This window comes from Rosa rugosa, chromosome 3, assembly GCF_958449725.1.
Source record: "Rosa rugosa chromosome 3, drRosRugo1.1, whole genome shotgun sequence".
NCBI classification, from domain to species: domain Eukaryota; kingdom Viridiplantae; phylum Streptophyta; class Magnoliopsida; order Rosales; family Rosaceae; genus Rosa; species Rosa rugosa.
In genome coordinates, this window is record NC_084822.1 from 30970612 (window position 1) to 30983278 (window position 12667).

The 12667-nt window shown below is 36.5% G+C and overlaps 1 protein-coding gene across 1 annotated transcript; it reads right to left on the reverse strand.

Moving 5' to 3' along the window:
* Positions 1-9982: 9982 nt before the first annotated feature.
* On the reverse strand, positions 9983-11921 carry LOC133735748 (extensin-3-like). The gene is made up of 2 exons (XM_062163185.1): positions 10402-11921; positions 9983-10300 (listed from the first exon to the last, which is right to left on the reverse strand). Exon 1 carries the CDS (start codon positions 11874-11876, stop codon positions 10425-10427), a length of 1452 nt encoding a protein of 483 aa, XP_062019169.1. The 5' UTR covers positions 11877-11921; the 3' UTR covers positions 9983-10300; positions 10402-10424.
* Between the last annotated feature and the right edge of the window lie 746 nt (positions 11922-12667).

Genomic DNA, 12667 nt, shown 5'->3' on the forward strand with positions numbered 1-12667 from the left:
CTTGTACCATAAAAAATGAGAAAGACAACCAATACTGCAATTGTGTTTAGGTTTGAGGAGGGTGCACAAAAGCTGAAAGTCTGAAGCGGTGGCAGCAGAACCGAAAACTGGATCAAGCGTGCCAAATATTTAGATTGGAATCATGGTGTGCCCTAATAGGTGAAATTTTAGTACACAAGAAATAATGTATATTTATGCTCCTATATTTCGAAACCACTTCGCCGATAGGGAAAGGACAGGAAGAATGATGTACTGGTGGGGAGGGGTAGAGCATGAGATCAGAACTTTTTTATTTTATTTTGATTGCAAGATAATTGTTAGAATTAATTGAATGATAAAAATCAAAAAATTCTTCACGTTTAATTAAATTTTATATTTTTTTTCTTCATACAAACATATCGAAAAATTTTATATACACCCCATTCATTTTCTTAAATACACATCCATAAACTTTTTTTTTGGCACTTTTTTTCTACAAATTCCTCTTTACCCTTTTTTCTGTTCATTCTATTTCTCTCTTCCCAACTGATACCCGGCCTCTCCCTTCGTCCTTGCATTTTTCATTGATTCTAGTGTAATATATTAATTTTATACACTGGTATACACATTTTTACATATTTTTGAAATATTCTAGTAGCTAACTTCGAAGTTATAGTCTTTTTAGCAATGCTAGTTATTTTTTAGTCAAATTTTAATCAAAGTAGCTAAAAAGTCATTTTGGCTAGCCACTTTAGAAATACGTCTGCATCAGTGCTCTCTATTATAGCTAGTTTTGAATTTATATTATTTTTTAAAGGAAGGTTAAATAGTTTAAATGTATTCAAAATTTACATAAAATAACTCAAAAGGAATGTTATAAATTATAGAGAGCCTCATCTCGCTCTCTATATTTAGGAGCGAGATAGCTAAAAGTTATAATGGAGAGTCACTTAGGAGTCTGGTGTAGCTCTTAAAATAAATAAAAAGCTAAACATGCTCTCCAAAATAGCTAAGGAGCCAAAATAGAAAGTCTGCTAAAGATGCTCTTATAAGAGCATTTTTAACAAACTCTATATTTAGCTCCTTAGCTATTTTTGTTGGAGAAAAAGATGAATTGGAAGTTATTGGGTACACAGATGCAGATTGGGCTGGTGATAAAACTGACAGACGTTCTACATCTGGGTACTTCACTTTTGTTGGAGGGAACCTTGTCACCTGGCGTAGCAAAAAGCAGAAAGTTGTTGCCAGATCAAGTGCAGAAGCTGAGTTCCGAGGTATGGCACACGGAGTCTGTGAAATGTTGTGGATTCGTAATGTCTTGAAAGACCTGGGTTACAAGCTTAAAAAGCCTATGGATTTGCATTGTGATAATACAGCTGCCATTGAGATTGCACATAATCCAGTTCAGCATGATAGAACAAAGCATGTGGAGGTTGACCGTCATTTTATTAAAGAAAATCTTGACAGAAAGGTTATTCGTTTTCCATTTGTAAACTCAGAGGAGCAATTAGCTGATGTTCTTACTAAAGGAGTGTCCAGGAAGGTATTTGACAGCTCAGTTGACAAGTTGGGCATGATAGACATCTATGCACCAACTTGAGGGGGAGTGTAGAATCGCTGTAAATCTGTATGTAATTAGGATTTTATTTAATTAGGATATCCTGTAATTATGGAAAGATTGTTTCCTATTAGAGTTAGACTACTCCTTTGTACTTATATATATACCCTCATTGTGGGATGAATAGAATTATCGAATTAACCCTGAATTGAAGTATTCTTTTCTAACATGGTATCAGAGCGGGTCCTTCTCCAATTGCGTCTCCACGTAGGCACGTATCATGAGCCCAAATTGGGGTTCCTTGTATTGCCATTGAAATTACCAAGTGTCCAATGTGGGCCTTGGATTGTATTGACCAAGTCTCCGATATGAGACTTGTGTCCCAATTTCCAATATGGGAATTGGATGAATGAATTTCACGTGCAGACCTAGAGCTAGGTTGCACGTGAGGGGGCGTGTTGGAGAGGAAAGATCCCACATTGGAAAAGTGACAAATAAAATATAACTTATAAGTGGGTGACTCTTACCCAATTGTACCGAGGCCTTTTGTGATTAAAACCCAACACCTAATGGGTGGTTAAGTTGGGACAGTATCGGTACAATGGTGGGCCACGGGCCACGCTTGTCGCTGTTTAACAATTTTAGAGAACATGTTTAGTTTTTGATTAATTTTAGCAGTTGCACCAGACTTTTAAATGACTCTCTATTTTAACTTTTATTTATCTCGCTCTCTATATTTATGAGCTAGATGAGGCTCTATTATTTGAGGGGGGGAGGCTCTATCATTTTTGTTAACTCAAAACATTCATGTTAAGTCATTATATGTAATTTATAAAAAATTTAAACTATTTTTTCTTCATTCAATAATAAATTCAAATATAGCTAAAATAAAGAGAATGCAGACGTATTTCTAAAGTGGCTAGTCAAAATGACTTTTTAGCTACTTTGGTTAAAATTTAACTAAAAAAGGGCTAGTACTGCTAAAGATGCCCTAACATCTCTACTCTCTCTTCATCAAACATCAATCATAAACCAATTAAGATAGCCATTAGCCGAACAAATGCATAATGAATGGAAAATGAATTATTTATATGTGAACACAAAGCTCAAAATTTTAAATTAATTTACCTTCTAGCAATCTTCAATAATTTGATAGATAACCTTAGATCGAAGAATCCTGATTGGAAAAGATGGAGGTTCGGAGCTCCAATTACCCTCTTCTTCTCAAATTAACTCAAAACATATCTTGATCGAAAAGAAGAAAAGTAGAAGAATCTAAATATTTTAGGGACCACCAAATTTGACAAAAGGCCAATAGGGTATTGCTCTCATGCTCTGGTTCTATATATGACCTTTTTCTTTTTCTTCTCTCTGTTTTTTTTTTTCCTTCCTTTAAACATAATGATGATGATATTAACTACTTTCTTTAGCAGCAAAAGCCAGAAAGCTGGTTTCCCAATAGACTGATCGATGCACAATACGTCTCTCTCTCTCTCTCTCTCTTTCTGAAGTTTTTCATCGATGTAAAGCTGGCCTCCTAATTACAAGTCTTTGTTGTGAGTTGTGACAGTGCACAGTATATATTCTTACTTTAGCCAAGTAGATGGAAAAAATGACAACATCTTCAATTATATACAGAATCTTGAAAAACAAACGAGACAACGATGAGAATCCAATTCTGATCCATGAAAACGAGAAAGACCTATCCATTTATGTTCCTATATAAGGAAATTCCCAAATTAATTAAGCATATATAGCAAAGTATAAATGGACGTGTAGTGGTCACATAGATAAAGTTGGAGCATTACTTTGAGAACGAATTAACTTCAACACCTCACCATGGCAAGCATTATCTTGATAGAGGAATAGTTACATTAATTCTATAAACTTGGGGGGATGGTAAGATTTCATAAGGGTCGAGCCATAGCTGTAATATTAATAGCAAACTACACATAAACCTTTGACAAAAGATGATTCACAAATACATCCCTACAAGTTGATTTAGAATTTATAAGGACTGTTGTCATGTGTCAATAAAACATTTACAATTCTAACCTTCATGCATGAATAACTAAATATTAATTATTTTCTTTAATTCAAACTTTTTTTTGTTCAAATCTTGCTACTGCACTCACTGCACTCATACTCGTCCAGTTCTGCTACTACACTTGTACTCGTGTTCTACTACTGCACTCGCTGCACACTCATACTCGTTCAGTTCTGCTACTACACTTGTACTCGTGTTTAGCTACTGCACTGGTCCAATCCTACTACTGCACTCGCTGCACACTCATACTCGTTCAGTTCTGCTACTACACTTGTACTCGTGTTCTGCTACTGCACTCGTCCAATCCTGCTACTGCACTCGCTGCACACTCATACTGCACACTCATACTTGTTCAGTTCTGCTACTGCACTCGTCCAATCCTGCTACTGCACTCGCTGCACACTCATACTCGTTCAGTTCTGCTACTGCACTTGTACTTGTCCAATTCTACTACTACACTTATACTTGTTCAATTCTGCTACTGCACTCTCTAGAAATTTAGCTGCTACTGCACTCGTTGGAAATTTACTCTATAATCAAATTAATAGTGCATACCTACAACAAATTTTGTTTGCTATATGAGTCAAATTTTCTCCAGAACAAGCCAACTACTCCATGCACACACATATCATGCTATATCATTCATATCATCATCATAAACATATCATCTCTATTCTCTCTAACAATACCAAAATAGAAACAAATAAATCAGTCTCAATTTCAACAATCCAACACCAAAAACAGAAACAAACCAAAAATTCTGCAGATTACAAACTAAAAAAATTAGAAATTAAAAAAAAAACTTTTAGCAAATCACTATAACAATTCAACAATTGAACAGACCTATAAAACGATCAAAATTCAACGAAATTGATAACTCACCCAATAAGCTTCGACTCAGACCCCAACAATCCAATAGTCAGAAACGCTTCTCTTCGACAAAGGTCAAGAGAGAATTAGAGAGAGAGGAGATGAAAACAAGGAGAGAGAGAAAGAGAGTGTGTATTTAAGGAAGGGTGGAAATGCGATGAAGCAAAGAGGACGATGAAGCCATTTGAACAAATAAGCAAAACAAGGAAAGCCCACTAACTTCACCCGACTTATATATATACCCAGTCAAATCAATGAAACTCGTACTAAAGCTTTACCGCAAAACCCAAGTCTCAGAGAGTAGTAAGCTGAAGAAGATGACTCGCCCGAAGAATTACCGGGCAATCGACCTGGGTAGTCCATTGCTCAATGACATCGCCGATGCTTTCTCAGATCCGAAAATTTTTTGGGTTATACTTTATAGTAGCAGCGATGAACTCTGTTGATGTGCTCATATTATCCTATATTTCTATGCCTCTTTATCTTGATAGTTATGTTTAGTTCTCCTTAATTATGATTCATTTACATCTTTTAGTGTTTTTGTAGGTTTGTTTCGTAGAAAAAATAAAAGAAGCTAAAATGAGCTAAGTAGGATTGAGAGGCGATGTGCAATCCTGAGTCACCAGAAATTTCCTGTGCAGAACACCCAACTTCTCTGAATTACAGGAAAAGTACCAGATCGAATCAGACAATGAGCCTTACATCATTGGAAATCTACGGATGTCTATTTTCTGTAGAATTTTACGGATCTCGATTTTGATATTTCTAGAGCAAGTTATGATTATTTAATTGAAGATAGGTCAGAACAGAAAATCTGCTCAGGATTTTACAAACAATGATGGAGAACTCAAGTTCCGTGGCACAAGATCATCAATCCTAATGTTTAAAGGAAGTTAATTTAGATGAGGATTCAATGATGAACTTATTCCTACTTATATTAAGCTTTTCCCATACCAAATCAAGAAAGGAATCTAATCTCAAGTCTTACAAGGAAACTTGAAGCCAAAGATTATCTTCCCTATATAAGGGAGCACAAATTTCACATGAGAAGGATTCTCATAAGCACAATGTAGACGCCTAAGGAGCAGAGACGACTCATCCATCTTCCCTTTCTTTTCCCTTTCCATTCTTTTTATGTTTTTGCTATTTTTTATTTAAATATATTTTGCTAAACCTTTTCTAGGGATAGGATGATGCCTTAGCATGATTGTTTATGTACTTTGATGTTATATTGATGGATTTATAGTTTCTTTATGATGAATTCTTAGTCACTATTTGAATTTATGCTTTCTGTTTAAGTTCTTTGATTGATCACCTTAGGGCTTTGCATTTAGTAATTGGAAGACAAATTTGAAGCAGAGATGCAATATAATTTGATTAGCTTCTTGTGATTAAGTGTGGTAAGTTACATTATTACTTGAGAAAGAATAATGATTTGCTTGATTCTCTTGTTTTCCAAAGCATAATGAATCATTGCATGTTAAATTTATACCTGAGAATGATAGACTGCATAGCTGGGGTATAAGATCTTTACCCGAGAGGGAGAGTGTCATGCATTTAAGGAAAACTATGGTCTAAGTGCTGTACCTGGACTTAGATACGGGAATTGTCATCAAAAGAAACAAAAGAATCTATTAACTGCATCGAAACATAAATAGGATTGTTAGTGGTTGATTCCGAAACTATAGGTTTTATCATCTTTGCTTTTCAACTTATAAACTTTATTTTGTTTGTTTGTTTGTTTGTTTCACATTATTTCTTTATTCAAAAATCTAAAAACAACATCTTCTTTCTCTTGATTGTTCATTGTGTTTATGTGTTCTTAGTTTGGATTAAATTGATTATCAATCCTCAGTTGGAATGACCTCGTACTTGCACACTATACTAACGACGATTCGTGCGCTTGCGAGTTTTAATTAAAATTTCACAAACAAAGTTTTTTGTCTGTGTCCGAGGATGATAATGTATTTGGGATTAACTGATCCTCAATGGCATCAATGTAAATTTTTATATAAAAAAAAAAACCAAAAATTTTGGTAATTTTGCATACCAAAATTTTGGTAATTCTGGTATTTGGAGTTAACTGCTTTATTTATTTTGCACGTGAGCTCCATGTGGGTTTTCTGTTTTTCAATCTTTAGCCCTTTACTTATATGTAATTTTCTATAAAATTAACATCTACATCTATTTCAAAGTCATTTCCAATAAGGTGTTGATAAAATTCTCATATTACGATTAACTATGTCTTCTTCTCTGGTCAACAAATTGTGATGATAACTGTGATGGTTATTTAAAACACCATAAAATTATATTTCTACGAAGACATCTGATATATAGTATCTTTTCAAGCTGGATTTTCAGAATAGAATCAATAGATGGCTTGACTTTGTAGTTAAGGAGGAGGAGGGTAAAACAAAATTAATATAGAACTAATAAAACAAAAAAATGATTAATGGTGGCCGGCTGGTTTGTGGGTCTTTAGACATTATTTTGATCTTTTCTCTTACAATAATATTGTTTTAATGGAAGAGAAGATAATGTTATCATCATAGTGACAGGACATAGGTAATTTGAAATGCCCCGATTTTCCTCTTACAAATTTCAGAAGACATCATTAGGCCCCTCCACACCATTTGATTAAGAACGTGCACTTAGTGTACCCTACTATATCAGATCGTGGCCAGGTCCCACGGAATTCTTAATCAAAGACCAAACGATTTGTTTCGTAGCATTTAACAATGAAGAAGAAAAGGAAATGAGGACGATTATTCAACTAATTTGTTAAATCTCGTTTTAGGTCTAGAGAAATAGTCTATAAACAGAACTGGATTGAAGTCAACATCACCCAATTGGGGAAAATTTAATGAGTAAGGCGTGGAATTAATTTGTATTCTTATTAATTAGTTGCTTGACTCGGGAGAAAAATTATTAGGAAAATTATATAGAACGTGTAAAACCACCCTAAAGCAACTGGGAGAAAGAATTAGGAAATAACATGTGAATTAAATTTGGCAAAATAGTATGCGATATAACAATATATCACAAATATGAATAAAATTATAAGGACTCGGTTTGAGGTATATTAGTTTGGTTCTATATTAAGTTGCTACGTTAAAAACAAGCATTTTTACGGTTCGATTTAGCGTTAATCCATTAACATGATAAGACACATTAAGACAATGATATATTTGTAAGTTTGAGTTTCTCTATCAAATAGATATTTAGAAACCCTACTGCATCCCTCTAATTCATCGTACAATTTTTTTTTTTCTATTCAATTAAACTAAGCTTTAATTTATTTTCAATTTTGGTTGTCATTTGCAATATAATTGTTTCATTTAGATTTATTTGTTGCATACATATGTTACATGTTGAATAATCGCAACTAGGTGTCATAAACTCTTACTTTCTTAACAGGTCTTAATGAGTTTTAATAGTTAATACAAAATTTAACTGTACATTATCGTGTTAAATGATATATATATGAAAAACGACGCGATATTTTGACAGGTCTAATATCAATCACCCTAAAGTAAGAACATATTGACCCCAAAGTTCACAAGGAGAGTGATGAGGGAAACAACCCTAGCCGCCAATCTCGTAAAAAAAGAAAGAACTCGACATTGCTCTCTTCTAATTACACTTACCGAAACAATTAGTTGCATGATTTTGAACAATAGAATTTACTAATCCCATGAAAGCCCAAAAATCGCTAGGTAAACGAGAAACTCGGAAATTATCATGTATTAACACATGGCTAATGCTGTGCACATGAAGACTGACTTCGGTAATTTAGTAGGGGAGATGGGAACCATCTTGAATCGGTGTCCAATTTTTATGAAAATAATTCCCAGAAGTAATGCTCTCCCTGTACTTATTTGGAGATAAGAGTTATGAACAGAGCACCAACAATGTTCAGTTGTTTAACTTAACGAAAATTCTATGGCACAGCACACTATATATAGCTAAGGTAGCTGTGGACTAGCCAGCTAGCTAAGCTTGCAGAGAATAATGCATGGCATGCTTCAAGCTTCTGGACTCTCTAGTTTCTTAACTTGAGCCACGTCCATGAATCGAAGCTATGATGTGTCCAAACTCCAAACTCCAAACTCTAAACTCTTTACAGTAGAAAATAAGAAGAAGACAAACTGACTGACTCATGTCAGGGACTCAGGCCACAGTTGCTTTCTGAGCATTTCCATTATTATTTGCAGCTTTTACCGGAGACAATTTACTCGATCTGCTTTTGGTACTCAGTTTCAGTAGAAATTAATACCTCTGGGCTCTGGCTCTGGCTCTGGCTCTGGCTCTTATTGTACAACCTATTTTTAACTTCTTAGGGTAAAAACGGTTACTTTTAAATCTGTGTATAAAATTAAACCCACGTAGCTAGGTTTTGGGCTGAAGATGATTACTGCACTTAATTAAAATCATGACAGTTGTATTGAATCTGTCATAGTGGAAACAAGGAATACTTTTAATATCAGTTCAGGCATCGAAGTCCATGTACGTTATTCTTACAGTCTTAGAAAAATACATGTATTACTCCATCAGACAAGTGTCTACTTGTTTTTTTTTTTTTGGTCTGAATATATTATATAATAACCTTTCCCTCCAGACACAAATCTGATCTGTCCCATTAGCAACTTTTCAACGAATGCATGTACGTTGAAGATGAATTTCTGCATATAATATATATGCCGGTATATAAAAAGCTAAATTCCAGCCATAACTAATCCACTCCAAGATTTCTAAAGAATTGAATCTCTGAAAGCATAAGTATGCATGATATGGATCTGCATGTTGATCCTTTTGGTGACACGTTTTCCTGTTTCCAGATTTTCAATTGCATAGAGGGTCCCTTCATCTGGCCTTCATATGAATATTTACATATATGCATGATTTCAGAATAAAGGGTAGCTTTTACTTTATTTATCTTCTTCTGGGTATGATGAAAGAAAAATTCTACAGTATCTATCTATATATGATCCACACATTCACATATATAACAATAAATTTATTGTTATCATTTAAAATAATCATTTCTAAGTAATTTTAGTTTATTAGAAGTAATTAGTTCACCTATAATATTTTTATAAGTTTATGAACAAATTATTATTAATGTGTAAATTAGTTTAATTATGTGTAAATAGTATAAAATAAATGTGGTATTTTTGTCAATGTCGTAAATTTAGTTTAGTTAAATTGTAATTTTAATTCAATTAAATGTAAAATGAGTATATGATAAACATCATAATATCATAAACAACTCATGATGAAAATAGTGAAAAATTAGCCCAGTACCATGTGATCTAGTGGCATAGTCTCTATTTTATAAGTGGGAAGTTGTGAATTCAATTCACGAAAGACTAGTTGTAACATTTGACTTTGACTTGATAAAAAAAAAATGATGAAAAATTAGTAAGCATGTGATAATTGGGAGGTAGGCTGAAATAAACTAATGAAATAGAAGAAAGGAACTTCTTTTTTTTTTTTTTTTGAGAAGAGAGAAAGGAACATTTGGGAAGTGGCATTAATTTATTTTTATTATTCACGTACGTCTCCGTTGGGAATAAGGCTGAAATAAACGACATGGATACATATATATAAACTCTTTAATCGAAGATGGGAAGTGCACAACAACTGTCGAATACATAGAAATGAAAAGATTGATGATGAAACTTCCTCCTAATTAATAATAAAAACTATTAAAAACATTCACATCACACGCGGAGACTCGCTAGCTTTTCTGCTCTCACTCGTATGCATGATTGGTAAGGTTCTTTCCTTGGACAACCCCTTTCTTTATTTTGGACGTCTTTCTTCTTCTTCCTCTTCACTGTTACCTGTAATTAATGGATGTAAACAGCATAGGTTAAGATATGCTTTATTCAAAAGAAACAGTAGCAAATTACTGAACTTGACAATAGAGATTTAGCTTAATTACCAGGAGGCAAGTGAGCTCATTATCTAGTAGTGGTGAGGAGGAGGAGGTGAGGAGTAGATGTAAGCCGGTGGAGTGTGAACGGGAGGAGTAGGAGGCTTGTAAGGCTTGAGTGGTGGTGGTGGAGGAGGAGAAGGAGGTGGAGGAGACTTGTAGTGGTAAGGTGGTGACTTGGGAGGATAGTGGGGGTGCTTAGGTGGAGAGTACACTGGTGGTGTTGGGGATGGTGGTGACTTGGGAGGGTAGTGAGGGTGCTTGGGTGGTGAGTACACTGGTGGAGTTGGTGAGGGTGGCGACTTGGGAGGGTAATGGGGGTGCTTGGGTGGTGAGTAGACTGGTGGCTTAGGTGGTGACTTGGGGGGGAAGTAGGGGTGGTGAGGTGGTGAGTAGACTGGTGTTGGTGGTGGAGGAGACTTGTAGTGGTATGGCTTCTTTGGTGGTGATGGGGTTGGTGATGGTGGTGGTGAGTGGTGTGGGTGGTAGGGCTTCTTGTGTGGTGGTGGTGGTGGTGGAGACTTGTAGTGGTATGGCTTCTTTGGTGGTGGAGATGGTGGTGGTGGTGGAGGAGATGAGTAATGGTATGGCTTCTTGGGTGGTGGTGGTGAATGGTGTGGGTGGTAGGGCTTCTTGTGTGGTGGTGGTGGTGGAGGAGACTTGTAGTGGTAAGGCACCTTTGGTGGTGGTGGTGATGGAGGTGGAGGTGGTGGAGATTTGTAGTGGTACACAGGAGGCTTAGGTGGTGACTTGGGAGGGTAGTGGGGAGGGTAATGGGGGTGCTTAGGAGGGGAGTACACCGGAGGCTTAGGTGGTGACTTGGGAGGGTAGTGGGGAGGGTAATGGGGGTGCTTAGGAGGGGAGTACATCGGAGGCTTAGGTGGTGACTTGGGAGGGTAATGCGGAGGGTAATGGGGGTGCTTAGGAGGGGAGTACACCGGAGGCTTAGGTGGTGACTTGGGAGGGTAGTGGGGAGGGTAATGGGGCTGCTTAGGAGGGGAGTACACCGGAGGCTTAGGTGGTGACTTGGGAGGGTAGTGGGGAGGGTAATGGGGCTGCTTAGGAGGGGAGTACACCGGAGGCTTAGGTGGTGACTTGGGAGGGTAGTGGGGAGGGTAATGGGGCTGCTTAGGAGGGGAGTACACCGGAGGCTTAGGTGGTGACTTGGGAGGGTAGTGGGGAGGGTAATGGGGCTGCTTAGGAGGGGAGTACACCGGAGGCTTAGGCGGTGACTTGGGAGGGTAATAAGGATGCTTTGGTGGAGAGTACACCGGAGGCTTAGGCGGTGACTTGGGAGGATAGTAAGGATGATGGGGTGGTGCGTAGTGCACTGGCGGCGGTGGCGGCGGTGGCGACTTGTAGTGGTAAGGAGGAGAAGCAGGTGGTGGAGGAGAGGAGTAAGGGTAGTTTGCCGAGGTTTGCGAGGCGAAGGCGAGTATTGCCACTAGAAGACTAAAAACTAGAGAGGTCCCCATTTTCCCCATCCTGTTGGGTTAAGAAAAGGGATTTTGGTTTTCTGCTCTATATGCAACGCCTCTGCAACCTTTATATAGCTTTGGTCTTTACCCATCTAATCAAACTAGGGTAAAATAATAATCATCATGTGCCAAAATTACATGCCCAATAATCAATCCTCTTGTGTGAAAACAAGATTAGTGATAAAAATAATACAAATGGAGGGGCCAAGTATTGACTGGAATTTGTTGATTGAATGGAAGCTGCGAAACTTGAACTGTTAGAAGGATAAACCTAGCTACCTATTACGTACAAATGTACAATACAGTGCCATAGGTCAAAAAGAGTAATTCTTCCATAGCTTAGCTTGTTTACTTGTTCTTTATTTTTATTTTATGAATCATTGAGAAAGAGAACGAGCTTTGAAAATGTGTGTGGTTGGCCTAACTTTCTCTGATTCTTGCTGAGGAAAGGACCAGGCGGCTTTGCGCTCTCTCTCTGGTCTGTCACAGTCACATTTTGCATGGCATTACTTGATATTTTTTCTCTGACTATATTGGGGAGGATGAGGATAACAGATATTAAAGTGCCTATTTGACTTAATCAGACATTTTTATCACTAATTAGTCATTTCCAAATACGAACTAGCTAGCTTTCATAATTGCAATCAGTGCTAGCTAGATATTTGTCTTAACTCTTAACTTGTTGTTCCAAACAATTAATATAACATAGACTGAGATCGAAACAATTCCCTAAAAAAAAAAAAGTTTAATTAAACAAGATTGAAAATGCACTAATTAATTTTCAGATTATTTTGATC

Coding starts and splice junctions, on each gene's coding strand:
- LOC133735748 (XM_062163185.1), bottom strand. CDS start 11,876: ATGGGGAAAATGGGGACCTCTCTAGTTTTTAGTCTTCTAGTGGCAATA.